We start from the raw sequence: 25,399 nt of genomic DNA on the forward strand, positions 1-25,399 counted from the left end.
TTTTGTGCCATATATGTTTCATTGCTCTTTTGTTGTGGTGTTGTGTTGTTTTTTTTAAACATCATTCCAATGAAATGTGCAAAAGTTATATAACTCTTAAACAGCACACTTCAATGACTATTAGAGATACTGCAGCAGCTAATGGTGTGGCAAAGTCAAGCGTTTCAAAGTCTCATTCAAGTCCACAATCAAATAGGATTGATCAGTTGCTCTGAAGCACAAAGGCTTATGGTCAAGCACCAAGTACTGACAAACTTTGTTGTTGCAAAAGAGTATAATTAATCCTCAGAAAACAAGCAACGACCTTCAGAAAGACTGGGCAGATGGAGCAGTTATTACTGATTCTTGTGTGGCATAGACTTCTTGAAGTTGGAAGAGCAAAAAGAAGAGCAGTAATTGTTGATTACTGCTATGAAAAAAATACTCATAAGACAACACAAAGACTGGAATACTAGAAAATGAAAAAAAGAAAAACAACCCATGTCATCTTCAGACTAGAAAATATTCACATCAAGAAAATGTTTTGGGGATTTGTTTATCCCAGTGAGCCTGAAAGTGTTATCCCTTGTGAATGATAATCTGATAAATATATTGTATACTGAGAAGCAGAATTCCCAAAGAGAGATGGAATACTACAACCTAACTTGATAGTATAAAGCTATTGGTTCCCAAAGTGGGGGACACTGCCCCCGTGGGGTGCTGGACCAATCTTGAGGTGATAGTAGCCTTGGGTGCAATTGAGGGGTGCTGAAGGAAAATTCTGAAAAACCATTTGAACATGTTTCATCTCTTGTGTAACAGAGTTAAAGTCATAGCGATTACATTATTTTCCAAACACACAAAATGCAAGTTATAACCACCAGTGGTCAAATCCATCAACAAGTCTTAACAAGCTAATATGGGCAGAGAGTGTTGCAAACTGTAGAGAAATCCAGCATACATTGGCAGGAATATGTGCGTCTAATGACTTGTTTACAATACAATAGTATGTTACATGACGCAATCCGACATCATCAAAATTTCAATGCAGGAAAAACTCCACAAATTTATATTAAATTATTAAATTTAAGATGCCTTAAATTTTTAAAATATATACTTTTGAAATGATGCAAATTAAAAAAAAACCATTAAAGGGTTAAAGAAAGGAGATTTCTGGTGGGGGAGGGGGGCGCCCACCGAGCAATTTTTTAAAAAAGGGGGCAGTAGGCCAAATAAGTTTGGGAAGCTCTGCTTTATACCATGTCACACATCACTAAAGGTTAAGAAATTTACCTGAGATGGATAAATATGCTTTGACAGCACTGTGTCCAAAATAAAGTTTGATGATGAAGAATTGAACAAATTAAAATGTTGTGAACTCAAAGTCACATCATATAAAGGAATTTTTTTGCAGCAAAAATATTATTGCATATTACCATTTTAAAAAAGATGTAATAAACCGTAAGGTTTGCGTGTCCAAAAAATTATTTTACTTCGTCCCAGTACAACACTGTATCTTACAAGAGCATAGTAAGATGTACAAAACACCTTATAAAAAGTAAGGCATTCTATGACAATAAATCATCTTTATAAGTATTTTAAGAATCACTTCAGATATCATCATCTCTATGAAGAGATGTCTCTCCATCCTTCAATCTTTTCCCAGTTATTACCTTTCTCTTTATAAAAAGCAAAGTGCAGTTATAGCTATGTACCTGCACATTTTTTTCCCCATTAGAGATTGTGAGCATCTTATAAATTGTAGATAGATATGCTGGTTCTGGTTTCCTTTGTTGTAAGGGAGGGCCCTCAATGTGCATAGCCCAGACATGACTGTGGAAGACAGGCATCAATAAAACTTTAAAAAAGAAAAAATTACAAACATCTTGAGGGAAGGGCATTTATCATCTTTTTGTGCCAACACTGTGCTCTGTTTATGGAATAGCAGGAGCTTATTTATTTCCCAAAACTGTTATTTGATACTAAACTTTGAACCAACTATTCAGACACTTAAGGTCAACGATAACTGGTACCTGTTGACAAAGACGACTGGCTTTATTTAGTCAATGCTTGGCGCACTGCCCTGTTGGAAAATGATTTAAAATGTTATATGAGCTATTTTTATTATGGATAGAATACAATATTCCCCAATATCCATATTAACTCTAATTTGATGTCTTTATCTTTCTATAACACACATCTAGTTTTTAAGACATTCTTAATACTAAATATGTGAAATACGACAAGGAAGAGTCTACCAGAAGCACATGATTTAGGATAATAGCTCTGGGTATGGAAGGGACCTAAAGAATCATCTGAAGAGATTCTTCATTTTATAGCTAAAGAAACTGAGATCCAGGGAAGCTAAATAACTTAAACAAGTTAAACATACAGCACATTCGTATTAGAACCGCAGTCTTCTGTTTCTAGAACCAGTGCTTATAAGATTTTCTAAGCCACAATCCTAGAACCACGTTTATAAATCCTCTCCTACCTATCCCCATTCTGTTTCATTTGCAGCTGTCCACTTAATTTCATTTTGAATAAGGTCATATTATCTTACACTTTAAGAAATTTTGTCTCTTCTCTTTCAACTTGCTTCTTATGTATTACTACCTTCTCTACTGGTTGATGATTGCAAGCTCACTTCACTTCCCAATGAAACACTTTGCTGAGGAACATGGAGCTCCTTGACAACTACTCAAATTTAAAGTTCCCTTTAAAGAAATTATATACTAACAGTAATAAAGTAACCTGAATGAATTATTTCTAGGCAGACAATAAGCAGTATCTATTTTTGTTAACAAACTGAACACATTTTTGAAAAACAAAATTACTGCAAAAAATGTGCATAGTCAAGCAAAATAACCTCCCACATTGGCTATGTCCAAAAATGCAAATTTCACTCTTGCTTGCCTATCACCTCTTAGTAAGCAGCATTCTAGCCCTTGGGTCTTTTGAAAACATGGTCAATCATTCTTTCTTTTTTTTGGCTTTTTGGTGAGGCAATAGGGGTTAAGTGACTTGCCCAAGGTCATACAGCTAGTTAAGTGTGAAGTGTCTGAGGCTAAATTTGAACTCAGGTCCTCCTGACTCCAAGGCCAGTGCTCTCTCCACTGCACCACCTAGCTGCCCCTATGGTTAATCATTTCAATGGATATTTTTAAAAAAAATCTTTCAAAATTATTTTTCAGTTTTAAAAAACAGTACAAATTATTCTTCTGGTTCTTACTTTACTGAGTTAAAAGTGAAGTTTAAGTAACATCTGACTGTTTATGTAGACTTCTACTTGCCCTAAGATGAAAATACACAAATTACTCCCAATCCATCCATCTTAACCAATTCCCTCTGTGACTTCTGCTGACATTTGTTTTCATAGGATGCTTATATTTTCATTGGAATGCAAACACTTCTTACAAAGTCTTTTCTGATTGCTTCCATTTATCTTTTTATATTCCTCTTTAATCTCAGTGTTTGTATTTCAAAGTTTCTATTCAACTTGGTCTTTTCATTGGGAATGTTTTGGAAGATGTCTCATTTAAGACCATTCTCCCCTCTGCAGAATTATATTAAAAATTTCTGCGTAATTTATTCTTCGCTGTAAATTTCATGGTGCAGTGGGGAGAATGCTGGTCCTGGAGTCGGAAGACCTACGAACAAATCCAACCTCAAATACTCACTAGCCATGTGATCCTGGGCAGGTCACTCAACCCGTTTGCCTCAGTTTCCTCATTTGTAAAATGGGGATAATAATACCACCTATCTCCCAACATTGTTGCAAGGATCAAATTAGGTAACAATTGTAAAGCACTTAATACAGTGCCTTGCACACTGCGCTACATGTCAGCTACCATCATCATGCCTTCATGTATAGCTTATTCCATACTCTGTTCTTTTAATGTAGCAGCTGCTAAAGCTTGTGTGATCTTGACTGTAGTTTCTCAGTACTTGAACTCTTTTTTTCCTAGCTGCTTACAGCATTTTTTTAATTTGACCTGGATGTTGAGATTTCTTTCAGGAGGTTACAGGTAGAGGCTATCTTCATAGTTTCTAGAAATACACCTGAGCTTTTTTTTTTTCTTTTGGTCACAGCTTTTAGGTAAAACAATGATTCTTAAAATTACCTCTCCTTGAAGATCTATTTTCCAGGTCAGTTTGTTTCTGCTATGAGACACTGTTTGCTTTCTTCTATTTTTTTTTCCAGTCTTCTGACTCTACCATTTCTTAATGACTTATAGAATAATCAACTTTCGTTTGATTCTATTTAGTTTTCAAGGAGTCTGTCATTTGGGGCAAGGTTTTGAACTTCTTATGCTGAACTGTTGATTTTTTGCCCCAAGTGTCCTTCAAAGCTCTCACTTCATTTATATTTTTCTTAAAAACTGATTTAAAATAACTTGTATATCATGTCTTCTAGGAATTAAAATTGGTCTTGTGCCTAAGTGTATTTTTCTTTGAGGTTTTGCTCTTAGGTGTTCTGGAATTACTCTCCTCTTTTAAAATTTTATTTCTTGGGGATTTATAGCCTGATCCCAGCCCACCTCTGTGCCATAGTTCCCACTCTGGTCACCTGCCAGTAGGAGGAATTTATGATTTTGAATTAGAAAGATGACTCACTGTAGAATTCCTGATCACTATTCAGTCTGGCATTCTTTTTAGATACTTGTTTTATTAGTTGAAGAGTATAATGGATCTGAGCTTTCTATATATCTTCCTCCTTCCTACCATCTTGGTTAGTCTCCTCCTTACAGTAATATCTAATTAGTATTACTACTTGTGATCACTTGGGGCAAGTCACTTAACCTCTCCTACCACAGGTTTCTTAGTCTACAAATCATGCTTAACAAACTTGGGACACAGCAAATTAAGTTTTCTTTTTGAGCTACTTTTTCAGTCAACCAACAAGCAGATTAAGAAGGCACCATGAACCAGGCATATTTGACTTCTTCCAGTTTTATGGCTGGCAACAAAGGCTGAGAATTCAAATTTTCTGATTTCCACTGATTCTACAACTAATGTTTCTACCATGACCCACTGGGGTAAAAATAGACATTTTGGGGACTCTTGTTATACTTGAACCAGATCGATGCACTTAAATGGATAGATATGCCCTCACATTTATTGTATGCCTAATGGAAAACCATTCAGATAGCTTCTGAACCAAGACAACGATGAATATAGTATAGAGCAAACTCTGCCCTCCAACACAGGACATGTACTTTGAGTCACCTTAACAAAGTCACTAGATTTCATGAACTCATGCATTCTGTTACATTTCTGAGATAGATACGGGTGCACTGGGGTTAACTCCCTTTATGGCCTGTAGCCATGAACAATTTGTTCTCTGTAGCTGGCCTCATCAGTAATGGTCTAATCTGTGGCCAAACTACCAATGGACAATGAAATTATTGAAAAGGAGGCAGGATAAATAGAGTAGGCATAAATGGATAACTCATTTCTAATTTTTAGCATTTCCATACTGAACCTAGAACACATTATAATTCCCCACATTACTTTCCAGAATCTATCCCTTTCCTTTCTACTTCCCCAGCTAACACCATATCTTACAACATCATTACTTCAGAATCATACCCTCTCTAGCACAACCTTCACATGTTGCCAAAGTAATTATCCTAAAGCAGAAGTCTAATATAACTCACCTGCTCAGACATCTTTAATGATGGCTCCAAACTTCCCACCTCCACCCCAATAAAGTACTAACTTCTCAAACCTGGCAACCAAAGCCCTACTAGCTTTCTGGTCTTTCTAGCCAAACTGGAGGTGCTTACTTCTCTCTATTCTTATCCTCTCTTTTCAATTACTCATTGTGAGTATAGTGGAAAAGCACGTAAGTATCTGAAGTAAGGGCTCTTCTATTTATTTGGAGGTCTCAAATGATTCAATTAATCTCTCTGGGGGCCTCCCCTTGAGGGAGAGAGGGGGAACGTTTCGACGAAAAAAAATTTTTGCACCATTGTCATGTCGACATTCCCCTCCTCTTCCTTTATAATAAATAAGCGTAACACTAACAACAATAATAAAAACAACTTATCAACAATTATCTGCCTCATTTTGTATGCTAGGCCATTGCACCTAGGTTGTATAGTGGATAGAGAGCAAATCTGGCTTCAGTTATTTACTAGCTGTGTGACCCTGGGCAAGTCAGTTCACCTTGCTGGCCAGAGTTCCTCATCCGTAAAATGAGCTGGAGAAGGAAATGGCAAACCACTTCAGTAACTCTGATAAAACCATAAATGGAGCCACGAAAAGTTAGACATGACTGAACAAAAGACCACTAAACAGGAAGGAAACATCTCACCAATAGTACCATCTCAACTACTCACTGTGTGACCCTGGCTGAGTCACACTGTCATTGGGCCAGTTTTTCGTTTGTAAATGGGGCAGGAGAGGTAAGGGTTGGATTATCCTTGGCCTTCCAGTTCTCAATGTATGATCTTCGGACATGACAACTGATCACTGTGTTTTAATACTGTTTATACTGCCATAGTCATCATAAATTGATTTGCTTTTGTTAATTTCATTACTAGATTATACAGATCTTCCCATGTGTATCTGAACTCTTCGTATTCACTGTTCTTTATACTGTAATAAAATCCTGCATTCAGATACAATTTGTTCAGCCATTCCCTAATTGATGGCTCATACTATGTTTCCAGTTCTAGGGCCTTTCCCTCAACTGCAAAATAGTCTCTTCCAAATCTAAAGCTCCTGTGCCTTTATTTACATGTCATCCCTATCTGAAATGAACTCTGAGAGATCTCCACCTGTTAAAATCCTTTCATTCACACAAAGAATGTACTTGCAGGGAGCAACTAGGTGGCTTAGTCAATAGAGCTCTGGCTTTGGAGTCAGGAGGACCCGAGTTCAAATCTGGCCTCAGAGACTTGACATTTATTAGCTGTGTGACCCTGGGCAACTCCCTTAACCCCAACTGCCTCCCCAAAAAGGGGAAGTTAAAAAAAAAAAAGGAATTGCAAATGTCCATTTCCTCTTGACCAAGGAGTATTAATCTAAGGAGGTCAAAGATAAAAACTGTAATTACCACAATATTAAGAGCATTTTTTTGTTGTAGCAAAGAAATGGAAAGAAAGCAGATGCCCATCAACCAGGAAATGGTTAAATAAACTGCTGTACATGAATGGACAATTACTGAGATGACAGAAACAATGAATATGAAGAACACAGAAGTAGGGGAAGACTATATAAACTGATGCAAAGTGAAGTAAAAGTAGAAACAATTAAATAAAAAAGTTAACAGCAAAAACCCCCCAAAATTAAATGCCTGGCTCTCAAAGAAATGAGAATGTGCTTCCCTTCCTTCTTTGAAAAAGTAGAGGGTTATGGGTGTGGAATACCTCATATACGCTGACCTTGGTTTATGTGTCCTTTAACTTCTTTGTTGTAAGGCGGACATTTAGGGAAAGGTATGAGATGTAAAAAAGGATTATTATTAAAATCCTTCCATTCAAGGCTCAGTTCTTGTGCACCTTCCCACAAAACCTTCCCTGTTCCACTTCTGCTAGAAGTGATCTTTCTTTCCCTTCAATCAATCTCTCATAGCACTGTCATTCCATTTCTGTCATCTGCAGAGGATTTTAAGTGCTTTGAGGGGACTATACATTTCTTTTGATAAAACTTTAATTGAATTTTGTTGACACCTTCCTCTTAACCCTAATGTTCTTCATATAGCTCATGCCCTCAACCCAAAAATTCTTTCTCTTTCATTCTATTTATTCAAAATCTAACCTCCCTGGGGAAATCCTTGCTGACAATCACACTTCACAGCAATCTCCCTTGAAGCCCTATGGCACTTCCAGGGGAAACTGGAAATCTCCACTCTTTCCCCTAGTTTTGTCCTGTTTTCAAGCTGTTATTTTCATGAGGACGTATTTATCAGTATAGGGAACTCTTGATATGGAGACTCCAGACATCTAAAGAAGACTGGTCTGTAACAAAACTATAGGGAATTGCAGAGCACACTTCATTCAACAAGCATTTCATAAGTGCCTATTTTACGTGCAAAGCTGAAGAAACACAGACAAAAGAACACAGTCCTTGCCCTGAAGGAACTCACATTATACTGGGTAAAAATGTGCAGTGCAGATAAATCAATACCAAAAAATATGAAAAAAAATTCGAGGGAGTTCCCAAAAGGTCTTTTGTAGGAAGTGACACTTGAAGCTGAGCCTTGAAGCAAACTAGTGATTCCATGAGGCAGAGGTGAGGGGCAGGTACATAACAAGCCTAGGGAGACAGTTTGCGCAAAGCCACAAACTAAGAGATGGAATATGTATATAGGAAGAAGCAGGCCAGTTTGGCTGAACCATAGAGTGTGAGGTATGATGTAACATTACTCTGGAAAGACAGATTACAGCAAGATTATGAAGGTCTTTAAGTGCCTGACAAATCTGTATTTTATCCTAGAAAAAAAAAGGGAAGCTACTAAATCTTCTTGATCAGGGACTATGCAGACGTATGCTTTTGGTTTTTACCAAATTTAACACTTGTGTCAAGGATGGATTGGAGAAGGGAGAGACCGGATAGATAGAAATTATTGCTTCAGGGGACAATTTACAAGGGCTTGAATCTGGGTGGCACATGTATGAATAAAGAGTATAGATGCAAGAGATGCTATGTAAGTAGAACTGACAAAATTGATGTGGGGGGGGAATTGAGGGAGAAGGAAGAGTGGAGGATGACTAAGAGGTTGTAAAATTAGGTGACTGGAAAGATGGTGGATGGTGATATCCTCGACAGAAAGATGGTTAGGATGAGGCATGGGTTTGGAGGAAGATAATAAAGTTGAATGACTTGCTCATGGGCAAGTGTCTGAAATAGAACTTGAACCCAGGTCTTCCTGACTACAAGGCCAGTCCTCTCTCTACTATCCTAAATAACACCTGTCATTTGAAGAAAAGTCTCAGAAAATCTGAATATTCTGTTAAGTTCCAGAATATTCAAATGCAAATAGTATTTCTGATATGGGTCTAAAATCCAAGATATCTAGGCAACTCTTACGAACATAAGACAAATGGATATGAAAAACAGTTCTCAAATAAGAATTGCAAACTATTAACCATATAAAGATTGTTCCCAATCATTAGTAAGAGAAACGCAACCCTTAAGTTTCATCTCACACACAGAAAACTGTCAAAGATGACAATGAACAGAGACAGTCAATGCTGGATGGGCTGTAGAAATGCAGGGAAATTAACAGAGCTGACAGAGTTGTAAATATGTCCAAACCATTCTGGAAAGCAATTTGAAATTAACCTAAAAAAAGATGACTAATTTGTTTATCAATTGGGGAATGGTTAAATAAACTGCAATGTGATCACGACGAATATAATTGTGGCATAAGAAACAATGAATATGAAAAATTTAGAAAAGCACAGCAAGAACTTAAGAGTGAAACTAGATGGCTTAAGATCCCTTCTAGCTCTACATGTATGATCCTCTTTAATAATAATGAGAATCAGGAAAACAATATATACAATGACAACAATATAAATGGAAAGAACAAAAAGCTGAATCTGCTGGGTAATAAGCTTGGCCCTAAAAAAAGATGAGATTTACTTCCCTCTCCCTTCTTGGTAAAGGTTGGGGAGATTAGGGGTTACATGTTGCACATTTCAACTCAGTTGTTGGTTAATTTTGCTGAACTGCTTCCCTAATCACCCCCATTATTCTTTGTTTCAAGGACTGGCTGGTAGGGAAGAAGGATATATTTGGAAACAAAGGTGATGTAAAAACAAAAGACACCAAAAGAATTTTTAAACGTGCAAATAAATACAAAACCCCATTTCAAAATCAAGCAATTTCTGGATTACCTTAACTTCTCTCTACCAATAACTGGCAACACTTATAGGACACCATATATTAATTTTGTACTACCTGTGTGGCTTCTTGTATGTACAGTTTAACTCTTGTATTGTTAGTTACTTTTTGGAGTATAGCTTGTCTCTTCAAATAAATTAAGTTCTAAGAGAGGTTATGAGTTTTTTGTCTTTGCATCTCCCACAGTGGCTAACAGTGCCATGAAAAAACTAGATGTTCAATATATACAACCATCAATTGATGTTTATAAACATTTAGGACAATGTCTAAAGCCTTATCTTACACTAGTGACTCGAACACAAATCACTGTTGCAAATGCTTTGTGGCTTAAATTAATGTTGTAAAATTTTTTAAAAGCTATGCTAACACTTGACACAAGATTGTCAATCTTATTGAATAAACTGAGAGAGAACAAAATATTGTATTTCTGTCCTTACTAGCTAATACAAGTTAAAATGTGTTGAGTGTGTAGGAGAGATCACTTCTAGCTATAGACAGGAACAGGGGAGGGGGAGGGTGGGTAGAGAAAACAAGAAAGACTTCACGGAAGGAGTTGACAACCAGACCTGAGTCTTGAAGGAAGAGAAGGATTTCAGCAGACGGAGATGTGGAGGGAGTCTGTTCCAGGCATGGGGTATGGCCTGTGCAAATGAAGAGGTGGAAAAGGGCAAGATGAGACCATGAAATGGCTATTAGTCCAGTTTGGCTGGAACATAGAGTACATGAAGGATAATAGTGGGAAATAAGGCTAGAAACTAAGCTTGGGGCCATTTTGTGGAGCATTGTGAAACTAGCATAAAAAGTTTACATTTTATTCTAAAGGCAACAAGGAGCCACTGAACAGATCTGAGTAAGGGAGTATAATGATCAGGCAGACCACATTACAAACATTACTTTGGTAAGGATCTAAGGTTAAGGATTGAAAAGGGTGGGGAGACCAGTAAGGCTTTTACAACAGACCAGGCAAGAGGACTGCTCAGTTCTGAGGGTCACATTTAACGACAATGATTAAGTTATAGAACATCCAAAAAAAGGTAACCTGGATGGTGAAGGGCCTCAAGAATATGTTACATAAGGACTACTAGTTGAAGGAACTGGGGATGTTTTAACCAGGAGATGAGAAGTTTCAGGGGGAAATATGATAGCTGTCTTCAAGTATGTGAAGAGCTATAATGTTGAAGAGGGATTAGACTTATTTCTGCTTGGACCTAGAGAATAGAAACTCTAAGCAGTTTCTGTTTCCTGTAAAGAAAAGCATCCCAACAATTAGTAATATTCCAAAGTGTAACTAGATGGCCTTGGAATAACAGGTTCTCTTTCACTGGATGTCTTTAAACCCTCAATTGTTAGTGTTCCCTTCCACTAAAATCATTTTGTGTAGGTTTAACTGTTTACAGTTCTTTCTCCAAATTAAAATGAAAGCTCCTGGTGGGCAGGAGAACAGATCTGTTGGTCCCCAGTACTTTACATTAAGTGCTTGTTGAATGAAATAAAAAAGGTGGGATGAGCATACTGGTCAGGTATATTGTGGAGGAGGATCCTTGTTAAAGGTAAGGATAGGACCAGAAAGGCCTCTGAGATCTTTTCCAACTCAGGGTCTGTGAAAAGAGAGCACCTGGTCCCCAGCTGAAAATTCGTTCCTCCTCTTTTCCTTTGCCTGAACCTCTCTTCTGCACTTCTCATTCTCCTTGTATTATGGTGACCTGTGTACATCCTCTCTTCTACCCCCATGAGATTACAAGCTACTTGAGAGCAGGATCTGGATTATATTTCTGTATTCCTAGCAACAACTAGCCCTTGCACATAATATATCTTTAGTAAATGTCTAATGGAATTGATAGGTGCAAAAATAGGTTCTTGCATTAAATAATCATTTAGCTGTCCCCTCTTTTTTTTAATAATCAAGAACACAACATAGCATTCAAGTCAATTCAGAGAGTTAACCAATTGAGAAAAAAACAAAACAAAAAAACAAAACAAAAAACACCCAAACAAACCAAGCTACAGCAACACAGTACCAACAAAGGATCAGAAGGCATATAATTCTGCTTATCCAGGAAACAAAACAGTTTCCAGTTTTCTCAGTACCTGCAATTCACACGTATATGTGTTCTCCCAGATCATATAGAGTTGAAGGGATTCTGGAATTCTGTACTGGGTGAATAGGGACTCCTCTCCCTCTAAACCAATTAGAAGCTCCCAGGAAGAGCTGAAAACTTGTTTAATAGTCCTCCCAATAACATTCTGGACAAATCATGCTGCTAAGGGGAGAGGGGTAGGGGTGTGTGTGTGTGTGTGTGTGTGTGTGTGTGTGTGTGTGTGTGTGTGTGTGTGTGTGTGTGTGTGTGTGTGTGTGTGTGTGTCTGCAATTTAAACAAATTAAACAGGTTATCAATCTGCCACCTTCACTTTGTGGTTGGTGAACACCTCAAAGATCCAATAACCTTAATTCAGAGAGAAGAACTAAGATCTCAAAAGGTTAGGTGATCTTTTAGGTTATAAGAGCTGGCCATAGGACCCACTTCTTCTGACTCCTAGGTCAGCACTCTCTGGGTTTTCCTGAAGTGAAGAGGTAATGATTATATCAATACATTTCAAATATACCCTCTGATAGAATTCATCAGATATTTAAAAAACAAACAAAAAGAAACTATGCACTCAATTATTCAATTATACACTTAAGAACCCATGGGTTCTAATGCCACTGTGACTCCTCATAAAATATATTAGCATAACAGATTTAGATCCAAAAGGGTCCACTGAGTCCATCTACTCCCAACAGCCCCATTTTACAAGAGGAGACTGAAGCTGAGAGGTCACATGGCTTACCTAAGATAATACACAAGTGCTGTGTGACATGGGGGAATTTGAACTCAGGTCTCAGAGCCAACTTCCAATCTATTTCAATTGAGTTGTTTGATTCCAGCCTTATCTAAATCCATTTCCCCTCCAGAAATGCCTCCCCCTTGCTACCAGAGTGAAAGTTCCTTCAGTTTAACATTTGGTTCAATTTAAGTTACGCATTTAACTGGCATTTCAGACTTATACCTAAATAAAATGTATCATAAAATTAGAGCTTACGAAATCAAATTTAGAGGTCCTCTAACTGGAGAAAAGGGAGCCCAGAGAGGCCAAGTGACTTGTCCAAGGCCAAACAGGTAGCAGAGCCAATATTCTAATAATCCAGGTCTGACTCCAAATTTAAAGCTCTTTCCAGTGTATCACTGGCTCCCAAATTTAAAAACAAACAAAAAAAAGGAATCTAAAAAACTTTATTTACAGCACTGGATATATATCCTAAATATTAGGGGATAGTCAACTTTTCTCGTCAACATTTTAACCAACTGTACAATTCAATCTGATGAAGTAACTCATAATTTATTTTAAACATTCAATTAAAGATCTGTTTAGTTTTATATTTATCTAAATTTTGAAATTTTGAAGTTACAAAATTTTATTTTTCAGTTTTCATTTTCTTAGGAAGTGAAATTGATCCTCTTTCAATACTATCCCTCTAAAGAGTGGCTCAGATGGATAAGAATTTAAGGGGCCTCAGTCCTTTAATTTACTTTGCTTCTGACTTGTTGAACCAATTTCTACCAAGGTCTAAAATACCAGTCCTAGGCTAAAGCCTTCGAGAAGGCAAGCATTAATTCTAGCAACTGGCTTGGATATCAAATAACCTTACTACTATCTAGGAAACCCTCTTTAGATGGTAAGAAATCTGTATCTTGTAGCTGACTGAATTTTCCTCCACAAGGGATTTTTGGACAGATGTTATAGGAACTAAAACTCCTGGCATATTTGAACACCAGCGTTCACATAGCTTAGTGATACATAGCTCAGCTAAGTGAAAAGGAAAGCACAATAAGGGGTACAACAAAATAGAATGTTGAAGTGATTAGATGACAATATTTTTTAACAGATCTATAATTTGTAGCCTCCTCTCCATTTGTCACATTTATTTTTCCCTACTGCTTTTCATTCAGAACTCAAATTCTTTGCTGTTGATGTGAGAGGTCAGATTTAATCAGCTTTCAATAAATATGAAGTCAATGGTAGTAGTTTTTTCCTTTAAGAAAAGATTTGACCTCAGGTACTTTCTTTGGAAAATGAAAAGTCAGGGGCAGGTAGGTGGTACAGTGGATAGAGCACCAGCCCTGAAGTCAGGAGCACCTGAGTTCAAATCCAACCTCAGACATATGATACTAGCTGTGTACCCTGGGCAAGTCACTTAACCCTGATTTCCTCCCCCCACCCCCCAAATGAAAAATAATTTCTTTAAACATATTCTATACTCTCAGAGTGTGCATCTGTCACACACACACCCCCAGAGGCAAAGGATGTGGGTTTAGCTATGTAATATCAGACCAAGTCACTGAGCTTGGAGTATTTGCTTTCATCAGTATAATTAAGGACTGGATTATATCAGGGATGCTTAACTTGGGCTAGTAAATTAAAAAAAAAATTTCAATAATTAGGTTTCTTTTGTAATCCTATACATTTTATGCTTGTAAAAAACATTTTTCTGAAGCGTGCTAAGATTTCACCTGACTGCCAGAAGGATCCACAACACAAAAAAGGTTAAGAATCCTTGAACTAGATGATCTCTTAATATCCCTTTAGAGCTCAAACACAAAGCATTTCAACATCCAGTTTGACAGATGGTAAATACACAGCTTTCTCTCAAATAAGGGTATAGAGATTATATCACAATTACGGGATTTCCAGTTCTCACTAAGCCAGTGGTTTAATATTTAAAACAGAAAAATTGAGTACTGGAGAATCCCAATATGAAATTGAGCTCTAAATTTGATAACAGAGAAATATGTTTTCATTATCCATAGAAAAAAGCATTTTAAGAGTGTGAAAAGCAATTTGTTTACAATATCCTAAATTGAACTGTGATTAAGAACTATAGTTAAAAAAAAAAAGCCAAGCAAACAAAAAAAAAATAGCCAACCACGCTGAGAGACTAAGGAATTTTCTCAAAATACGTAATTTTCTAGGTTGTCCTTAAAAAAAGGAACCATGAATGAGGGCCTAACAATTTCTACTCATTCCTGTCTTCCATTCAAAAGATGATCATTGAGGCTATAGTTCTAAATTGCTGTACTTATAAAAAGAATTGTAGAAAAACAATGGTTCATATTTAATTAGTTGTGTGATCCTGGGCAAGTTAAACTCAGTTTTGGCCACTGTAAAATGATGGCTTTCCGGGTCTTCTAAGCTGCTAGGATTCCATGATTCTTTCTCTCCTCTTGGTAAGGGCAAGTAGATGGCAGCAGCAGGCAGGTGAGATTTGAGTTACTGTACAACTTGGGTAACTGATTCCTGAATACTGGACAGATTTCTACTTCAAATAGCATTCTGCTATATTGACAGCATTAAACCTGAGACTCCTTTACTTCTTCACCGATTAAATTTGATTATAATCTTGATTTATAAGAGATGCCAGAGAGTCATTTAGTCCAATCCTCTCATTTCACAGATGAGGATAACTGTGGTGCTGAAGGGTAAGTGACTTGTTCAAGGTCACATAGGCACTAAGTGCCAGAATGGGATTCAAGTCTAAGTTCATTTCACCACTATTATTAATGAGATTATGGACAAGGATTTTGTACATGAATACTTCTTTATCTACAGCAGGAGGTTCTTAATCTTTTTTTTTTGTGCCATGGACCCCACTGGCAGTCTGGTGAAGCCCATGAATCTATTCTTAGTTCAATGTTTTTAAATAAATGGAAAAAGGCTTGCTAAATTTCACTTAGAAGTTAGTCAAAATAAAGACAAAAAGATTTTCCCATATCTAAGTTAATAGGCCCCCTGAAATCTATCCATGCACCCCAGGTTGAGAACTCCTGATCTATACGATGGGAATAACATGACCTATCTTACTGGACTGTTATAAGTGAAGTACTTCGTAAACCTTAAAAGCATTTGAGAAATGTTAATTATTGTTTCTGGACCAAAAATGGCTTTTAGTCAATCTCAATGCAGAATATTATGCTAAAGGTTTGCAGTATTTTTAAAAAATCCTAAATCCAAACATACATCGTCCACATTTAGTACAATGGAACGTTTCAATCATTTCCTCACTCACGTTTCCACTTCAAGTTATCCCACTTCTAAGAAAACCATATTGTGAATTGGAACTTAGGACATGCCCTGCTGACCACAAACCCTTTAGCTTTTCTTCTGTAATATGCCCTCAACCACAAAAGGCAGAGGGAAGGGGGATAGTCTACCACAAAACATGTCAGTGGAAGCAAAATGCCATATATTATCATCATCTAATATTAACTACATGTCAGTATGCTTATGGATGTTACAGGGCCATCCTATGGTAATTTACACTAAATCCTAAGTTTTGCAACTGCACGAACAGTCACAGGCAGAGGGAAAACAATATTTTAAAAATGCTGATAATTACCTTTCAATTACTCAAGAAACTTAAAATTCTCAACTCTCTTGCTAGTTGATTTTCAGTCAGGCTAACCTTGCACGATTGGGCCTGTCTCAGTTACTTCTGACTCTACATTACCATCTATAAAATTCAAAGTTGGAGGTATTCTCTATTAACCCTTCTGAAGCTGAAAAAGAGAATACTGGGTTTAGGAGTCAAAACTGGGTTAGAAGACAAGTTTTGACACTTTGTATCAAGCAACTCACCTCTTCTGAAATTTTCCTCATTGGTAAAACAGGCAGGATACTCATGTCATGGGGATGCCCTGAGGTTAATTAAGTATTTAACACAGAATATTATACCTGTTTTACAAATAAGGAAGCAAGACTGAGGTTCCTAGGTGACAGCAGGTTGAGGGCAGGGATTGGAATCAGGAAGATGTGGGCTTAAATTCAGCTTCAGGCACTTACTAGTATTGCATTGTGTCCTTGGGCCAAGTCACTTAGCCTTGGTCTGCCTCAGTTTCCTAAACTGCAAGACGGGGATAACAAGGGGTCAGCTAGGTGGTGCAGTGGTTATAGCACCACCCTGGCCTCAGGAGGACCTGAGTTCAAACACTAGCTAGCTGTGTGACCCTAGGCAAGTCACTTAACCCCTATTGCCTCCAAAAGAAAAAAAAAAGATGGGGATAACAGCACTCAACTTTAAGGGTTGTTGTAAGGATCAAATGAGGTAATATTTGTAAAGTACCTGGCCCATATTAAGTGCTATAAAAATTATAGCCATTTTTAATTTGAGGTTTATATAGCTACTGTACTTCACAATGATCTATAAGGTATTATTCCCATTTTACAGAACGAGAAAGCACAGATTAGAGTTTTAGTGACTTATTTATAGTCATAAAGTGTAATATCAGATCAGAGTTGAACTTGATCTTCATGACTCCAAGTCCACTTTGTAACAGATGTCTCTCCTTAAACCTTAACTTTCGTACTGGTTTTTAGGTGCTTATGTACAATCACATGTCTTTTAAATAAGTAAGCATAACTTCAGAATTACACTATATTTAACTCTTTTCAATCATATACAACATTTTTATCTACCCCCAAATAATTTTGGTAAAAGTCAATGGAAAAAAACCCCTAAAATCAGCAAACCTATTTATATTCAAATTTCTAACAGCCCAGAAGTCCCTAATTAAATTGAAAAATACCTGTTAGTAACAAGACTATCCTGATTAAACAAGAAAAGGAGGCATTTTTTGGTAAGCACAATACTCAATTTCCATAAATTTAAACACCCAGCTTCTGCACAAGTAGGGTTACTAAAATCTCCCCAGGGCATCCTGAATTCAAGGTCTCTAGGCGCATGTCAACATGTTAAGAGATTTTAGCACAGTCCATTTGTTCAACTGTCCCTCGAATCACATACCTACACCTGGCTTCAGTTATATTAACGGTTTCTCATTGGAAAGATCTAAACCAGTTTCATATTTTAGTCTCTTATCCATAGCTTGTTCTTTTCTGGTTTTAACAATAACAAAGACTGTCTTGATTCAAAAGTTAAGATTAGGGCAATTTAAAAGAAACTACTGCTATGCAGGGTTTTTTTGGGGGGTGGGGTGGGGGGGAGAAGATAGGAAAAAGTGGTTGTGGAGGGCAACAAATTCAGTGTCAACCTTGAAACCTCAGATGATGAATTACTATTTGCAATTGTAGTCATCTTAGCCCCCTATCTAATATCCTCCAACTTTGCTAGGTAATACAGTTATACAACACTGCTACACGAAAAGCAGTAAGACACCTTTTGAAAGTAAGATTTCTTTAGGTTTCTTGAGGTAGAGGGCAAAACCACCTCATATATCACTTTTCTGCCAGAAAACTTTTTATGTGTAAAATCAAAGCTGAATCCAACCTTTTAAAAAATATTTGAAATATTTTCTTGCGCAATATTTTTAATGAGAAAAATTTCCTATATTTTTAGTTTTCATTTCCAAACCTAGTTTCAATTTAGATCAAAATCAGTGTGTACTACTATTACTACTACTACCAAAAAATAATTTGAGACATACCAATATTGAAAAAAGGCTGGAAATATAAAATGTTACAAAAAGAGGTGCTTCAATAGCACAATTTCCAGAGAATGACCCAATTTTGAACTAGTTGAAGGAAACTTAAAGAGTAAGTGAAAATGGGCAAAACTTCGCCGCCCCGTTTGAAAAGGGTCTTCTTGGGAAAAGAGCAGAGGAAATGCGAAGGAAACAAACAGCTTCTCACCGCAAAGGAGGAGGTGGGGCTGGGGGGCAGCCGCCGGGTGTGTGCGCTGTAATCTAATCACTAAGAGAACCTAAGCTCGATTCGGGCCTTCCTCCTCAAGCACTAAGTCTTTACCAGAAAAGAGGCCTCCTGCCCTCCAGCACTTCCTACTCCAAGCCCCACTTTCCAAGCCGACTGGGGAAAAACAGCCAGGTCAGGCAGCCCGCCCCCCGCCGGGGTCCCCCCAGGGGCTGGTGAGGGTCCGCCGGGGTAAAGGGCCCGGGAGGCCGAACTCCGCTCCTTCCCCCGCCCCCGCCGAAAGAGGGCGGGAGGAGAGGAGGGGAGGAGGAGGAGAAAGCGGAGCCTCGAGCCGCGGCTAGAACAATGCAGCGGTTCCACCCCCCCTCCTGGGGTAACGGTGACCCGGAGAGACCACCCCCCCCCGCGCGAGGCTGCAGGGACCCAGGGGGAGGAAAGGGGTTGGAGCAGCCCGACGGGGAGGGCGCGTGGCGGGAGGAGCTGGGAGAGGACGAGCCGGAGCGGGGAGAGGAGGTGGGGCGAGGGTGGGGGCGCGTGGAGAAAGGAGCGGGCAGCAGCGTGGAGGTAGAGGCTTCGAGACACCCCCGCCCCACCCCCCCTCACCAGAGCCTGGCCCCACCCCCCGCCCCTACTCCTCCCCTCCCCCTCCCCTCCGCGGCCGCTTCCCCCTCTCGGAGAAACTACGCCATTGCGGCCTAGTTGTGGAGCCGGCGCGCCGCCCGCGCCCCCCCCCCGCACCACCCCTCCCCCAAGTCCCCTCCACACCGCCAGCGCCGCCATCTTCCTTTCCCCCCGGACGGGTCCCAGCAGCCCCGCCGCCCCCGCCGCCGCACAGGCCCCGCCATCTTTTGGGGCCGCCATACTTGCCCTGGCGAAGAAGATGGCGGCGCCCATCACACACATAAAACATGGCTTCCCTTCAAAACAAAAACATCCCCGGGGCCGGGGGAGCCGGGGACGTGTCGCCCGGGCCGCGTCCCGTCTCCCCTCGCCTTCCTCGGCCTGGCGCCGCTCACCTGAGGCCCACATGGTGACGGAGAACTCCCCCTCCAGGGTCTTGATCTGCACCTGCTTCTGCTCCCACTTCCTGCCGCTCGGCTCGGCCCCGCCGCCGCCGCCGCCGCCTGCCCCGCCGCCGCCGCCGCTCAGGTAACTCTTCTTGCCGCTCTTCTTGCCTCCGCCACCGCCCTTCTTCATCCGGCCGCCGCCAGACGACGACGAGCCGCCGCCGCTCTTGCCGGCCGCCGCGGCCGTGACCAGCGTCTGCTCGATGTAGTCCTCCTCGCCGCCGGCCGGCGCGGGCACGGGGATGAGGATCTGGTCCTCGAAGCCGTCCTCGGCCCGCAGGCCGTCCGAGTCGTCGCCGCCCACCACCTCCTCGCGGGTCTGCACCAGGATCACCTCCTGGTGGTGGTGGACCTGGCTGGGGTCGTCGGTGACGAGCGGCTGCAGGGCGATCATGGGCGGGTGGTGGTGGTGGTGGTGGTGATGGTGGTGGTGGCCGCCGTGGCCGCCGCCCCCCCCGCCGCCGCCTCCCGCGCCGTCCTCGTCATCCTCCTCGTCGTCCTCCTCCTCGCCCACCACGGTGGTCTCGATGGTCTCCACGGGGATGGTCTCCACCTCGATCTCATGCAGCTCCACGATCTCGGCCGGCATCTCCGAGCCGTCCGTGGCGATGTAGAGGGTGTCGCCCGAGGCCATGGCTGAAGCCTCTCCTGCCGCCGCCTGCCCCGGCCGCTACAGCCGCTCTCCACCCCCTCGTCCGCGTCCTCCTCCGCTGCGGGCGGGCGAGGCGGGCAAGGCGGCCGGTCGTGGGGAAGGGAAGGGAGCGAGCGGGGGGGGGGGAATCTGGGGAAGGGGGAGGGAGGGTAAGGGGGAGGGGCGGGCAAGCAGGCGGGCGGGCTGTCGGTGTTCTCTGTCCCCCTTCTCGCTCCGCGCTCGCTCAGGCTTCTCGTCCAGGCTGGAGAGGCTGCTGCCCCCCCTCCCCTCCCACCCCACCCTTCGGGCCGGGTCTCCGGGCTTTCCCCCCCTCTTCCTCCTCTCCTCCTCCGCCTCCTCCTTCAACACAAATACCAACTCCTCAGCCCGACTGCAAATCTCGCCGCCGCCACACTCGCTCCGATATCGCCTCGCGAGACTTCCGCTCTTTCCTCTCCCTCCCTCCGCGCGTCTCTCTCACTCTCTCTCGCTCTCGCTCTCTCTCTCTTTCTCACCGGCTCCTCCCTTCCCCCCCCAACCGACCTCGCCGTTTGCTGTGACAGGCTGCCGTGATTTAGACCCCGCCTACACCCTCCCAGCTCCGCCCGGATTGGGGAAGGAGGAGGGAGATCATCCCGCCTCCTCTGCGCGTGACGTCACTACGCTGACGTCGATCCCTCCTTTTCGTAGCTCTGTCCCCTCTTCTCCTCCCAGCCCCCCAACGGTTGGAACTGGCGGTGTGTGTGCAGCTTCGGGCTTCCCGGGCTGCGCTCGGTGGTTAGCGGGGCGTTGTTGCACTGCCTGCTGAGCGGCTCGCCTTCCCGCACTCCCGTTCTCTCCGCAGCCGTCAGCCGCGGAAGCGCCGCTCGCCGCGCCTCTCCACTCCCTCTTCCGCCGCCTTCGATGTGGAGAAGTGGGCCCGGGCAAGGTTTGGTGTAGAGCTCTTGGGGCGGGGGCTCAGGCGGCTGCAGGAGCGGGAAGGCCCGGGGAAGATGGAGGGGGGGTGAGTAGGCAGATCCGCGGATGAGGCCCCGGGCTCGTGAGAGGAGACGGTGGATCGGGCCAGAATGGGCCGCCTGGCGGCTGGGGCGCCTGCCCCGGGGGCGATGCCTCTGTTTTGGGGGGGGGTTAGCAGGGAAGCTGTGGAAAAGTTTGTCCTCGCCATATGACGGCAACTTTGTTGGCTCAGTGGAGCTCATCGCTGAGTTTTCGAAAATCTTCTCGCCAAGCTCCCATCGGCAGAGAATCCGCCTTCGGATTTGATCTGAAGCCGGGCTGATGGACCCATACAGGTTATGGCTGCCCACAAAGCCTCGGATCCGCTGTAGGTGCTTTGGGGTTCTGCAGTGAGCAGAGAGCAGCTGAATCACGGTGGGAGGAGGGCGCAGGGAGCGAAGAAGGCAAGCACTGAAACAGTAGTCGTAAACATTTAGGCAGCGTTAGCTGTAGGCACGCTCCCCCAGTGATTTGCAGATATTTTTATGATATTTGGACATGAATGTTTGTGTAATTAAGAGATTTTTAAAATTCGACTTAACGGCTATGGAGGGTTAGAGAACACTGGATTTGGAATCAGATCCTAGGTTCGAATCCAGACTCTCCCACTTAGTATTATAAGACCTTGGCCGAGTGTATTAACCGGTCTGTACCTGTTTCCTCACGTATAAAACAAAGAGGTTATATTATGAAATATCTAATCCATTGAAGCTGTAAAAGCTGTAAATTGAGAATTAGCCTAGTCAACTAGTTCTCTTCGTGCTATTTTTATTTCAGCTCCCAACTGTAAACATCTTCCACTTTTATGCTGTCTTATGTAAAGCAGAATACTGGGTACTGGAAAACTTTGCCTTAATGTTTCCAATATAACTTGGGTTCCAAAAATTAGCCGAGGTTTGGAGAGGTCTGTCACCATAGGATTGGGCACCAGGTTTGTGGAGGGTTTTTTTTGGTTTGGTTTGTTTCTTTGTTTTGTGACCCCAGTTCAAGCAGCATTTTGCATGAATGGAAGGAGTGAACAGAAAGAGCAAAAGTATTGAGATAAGGATAGCAATCACAGAGAAATTATTAAGAGGAAAAGGAAATTAAGAGATCATCTTATCTCAGCTTCCTCTATTTTTAGATGAGGAAACTGAGGCCCAGAGAGGTTATTAAATGATCTTAAGGTCACATAGGTAAGTGTCTATTTTTTGCAGAGTCACTGTGCTGAGTAATGACATAGATAATACCTAAGATGAGCATGAACAATTGATACAAGGTTAATATACAAAAGAAGTTCTGAGTGGTCCAGGACATTTGAAGGGAAGAATTTGCCTAATGATAGTCTTGTTTTTTTCAGAGGGCTTTTAGAAATGAAGAGGACTTTTGAAAGTGAATGTCAGAAGAGGAAAAAAAAAGCTCCAAGAGCAGTTTAAATGATTGAAAACTGACTGCTATTTGATTGGCTATAAAGAAAGGGCCTCATGGTAAAAAAATAAAATAGGCCTACAGCAGCAAAAGATAGCCACCTCTTCTAGAATAAACTTTATAGATCATAATATGCTATAGCAGAGAGCACTGGATTTGGAATAAAAAAAAGAACTGGGTTTAACTCTTGGCTTTGCCACTTACACTTACTACCTGTCTGCTTTTGGGCAAATCTCATAGCCTTTCTGTGCATCTGTTGCTCATTTTTAAAATAAAGGATTAGATGGCACTCCTGAAGTCCCTTCTAGCTTTAAAATCTCTGGTTCTCAGCTTCTGGTCTCTGGATTTATCTGGACTGCTGAAATTTCATTTGAATGTAGAAAGGTCCTTAAGGGTGTCAATGCTGTAATGACATTTAAATAATCAAAATTGTTATTCAAGAACCAAATACCATGATACCATGCAGAGGTTTTATTTCTCATTCAATTAAATATACTAGTGAAGACAAATCAGAACATTATAGCAGTCTGCACATTAGCTTTTGGTGAAATGAACAAAAAGCTTAGCTTGCCACTTAATAGCTAACATTCGTAAAACGCTTAAAGGTTTGCAAATAACTTTACATGTATTATTTAATCCTTACAACAACCCTGTGAGGGAGGTGTTGTTATTATCTCCATTTTGCAAGGTGAGAAAATAGGTTTAGATCTGCTCCAGTGTCACATAGCTAGTAACTCAGGTATTCCTGAGTCCCAAGTCTAGTGCTCTGTCCATTGTGCCCCGTTTGTCCTGAACTGGAACTTTTTAGGCTCGAGAGAGGTCATGTCTGAGTTTGATGCATTTCTTCCAAACTGTACACATCATGGAAATAGGAGATCTCGGAAATCTTTATTCTTGTATAAAATAATAGTGTATAGTCTACAAGATAACCATGCCAATTTTGGATGACTTCAGCGAAATAATTTAGATTGATGATTCTGAACTAGATTTATGCTAATCAGTTAACTTGTTATAGGTGTGTCTCTTCTTGGTGTGAACATTTTCTGATTTAAAAATTATTAAAAGCATAGTGGGGAGCATGGTCCCATTGCTAGTGTTTTCTGGGAACTAACCGGAAATTCAACTAATAAATGTAGAGTAAAGGTAGAATAGCCAACGTGGCAGATGACATAATGGCAGAGAAGTATGTTAAAAATATTTCTGTACTATATACATTCTCTGGAATTTGTTGGCCATGTTGCATTTTACTATTGTCTGGGGGGGGGGTGTGTGTTGTGTCTGTTTTTGAGTGCCTCAGCAAAATGCTGGGGGTTATTCAGAGTAAAGGATTCTATGCAACAGAATATCTCTTTCTAAGCATAGATGGGAGGCATATGTAAAAGCCACTTTAATTACTGTTATGTGTTATAATTCAGTTATTAACATTTTTGCTCATGTTCACAATATTGACAGTGAAAAAGGTGGTAACTGCCATTCTTTGGGGAAAATGTAGGAAATTCAAAAGTCTGTGCTTATGTAAGGTCTTTGGAATCACTTGTTGGGTAAGTTCCATAAGACCAGAAAGACCCTTCAGAATTCACATGTGTATGTGTGAAGTATTATGCCTATCATATCTTGAAAAAAGTCTGGGAAGATATAGCTGAAGTTGAACTCAAAGCAAAAAGAATAACTTCCTGGTACAGCTCCTTGTATTTGAATAAAAGAATGACAAAAAAAAAGTCAGTGATGCTAATTCATATGATGCAGCATTGATTCACTTGAACCCAATTTGAAAAGTGCAGACATATATTCAAGTACCTTGGAAAAACAGTCCCTGTGTGAAGGTGTAAAATTTAAGATGTTTATCACTGCGATATTAAGGAAATAAAACACTTTTGTGCTTAGATCAAACAGATGTAACCAAATCAAAATATTTTGCTGAAAAGTATAGCAAGCCATCATCTACGATATTATTAAGTTGTTCTTCATTAATAAGGAAGCAGTGTTATCAATTTCTTTGAGCCTGATGGTAATTAATTAGCTGTTCAGGAGAAATATTTTCATAACTGAAAAGAATAACTAGCATTTGCATAGCATTTTAAGCTTTGCAAATTGCTTTATGTAATAGTAGATTCTCATAGTAATACTGTGACATGTTATTAATTTATTTTATATATAGGGAAACTGAGGAGGCTGATTTGAGGATAAGTGACATGTCCAGAGTCACACAGTAAGTGTTTGAGGCTGGCATTCTCTTCTCTTCAATATCTAGCTGCCTTGCCAAAAAGTGAACTATGGATAGTATAAGAAGGAATGTTGATTGCCCTAATTCTTATGACCATAAATGATGAGAAACTTGATAACATCATTTGACACCAACAATGAGTGAGTTTTTCCAGGATTTTTGAGATTGCTGTTCTGTCACGGAGAGAACATATATAAATTTCCTCTTTTCATAGTAAGTTCTAAACCATCAACTCGTAGCACTAAATGTTAATTCATATACTCAGGGGAAAATAAGGTATTTTCATGTAAAGATACTTCATAGGCATATAAACCTGTTGCAAAGTAAGGTTTTGAGGTAGTTTTTAGTTGCATCTGATGAGGGTATTGGACTAGTTGACCTCTGTCCTGTCCGGTTCTAGATCTATAATGATAATGCTACATACTAGTTTACAAATAGAATTTTTTTTTATCTTTTCATTGGTACAGTACTCATTTTGGGATAATGTTATGAGGCTTCTTAAACTTGAGGCTAAGACTTATAGGTTCTCTAGCCTTT

At 40.7% G+C, this 25,399-nt stretch overlaps 1 protein-coding gene across 2 annotated transcripts in view; it reads right to left on the minus strand.

Annotated features, from left to right (window-relative positions):
• Positions 1-20,351, minus strand: part of YY1 (YY1 transcription factor) — a 36,966-nt gene extending 16,615 nt beyond the window's left edge. Inside the window, exons 1-2 of one of the 2 annotated variants that reach the window (XM_021007329.2) lie at positions 19,554-20,351; positions 10,404-10,478 (exon numbers count right to left, since the gene is read on the minus strand). In XM_021007329.2, coding sequence (XP_020862988.1) covers positions 10,404-10,478; positions 19,554-20,238 — 760 coding nt within the window. In that variant the 5' untranslated portion in view covers positions 20,239-20,351. The remainder of the gene's footprint in view (positions 1-10,403; positions 10,479-19,553) is intronic. The other variant, XM_021007330.2, reaches the window with a different exon arrangement.
• Between the last annotated feature and the right edge of the window lie 5,048 nt (positions 20,352-25,399).

Source organism: Phascolarctos cinereus, unplaced genomic scaffold (genome assembly GCF_003287225.1).
Source record: "Phascolarctos cinereus isolate Bilbo 61053 unplaced genomic scaffold, phaCin_HiC Scaffold_2;HRSCAF=192, whole genome shotgun sequence".
Lineage (NCBI taxonomy): Eukaryota > Metazoa > Chordata > Mammalia > Diprotodontia > Phascolarctidae > Phascolarctos > Phascolarctos cinereus.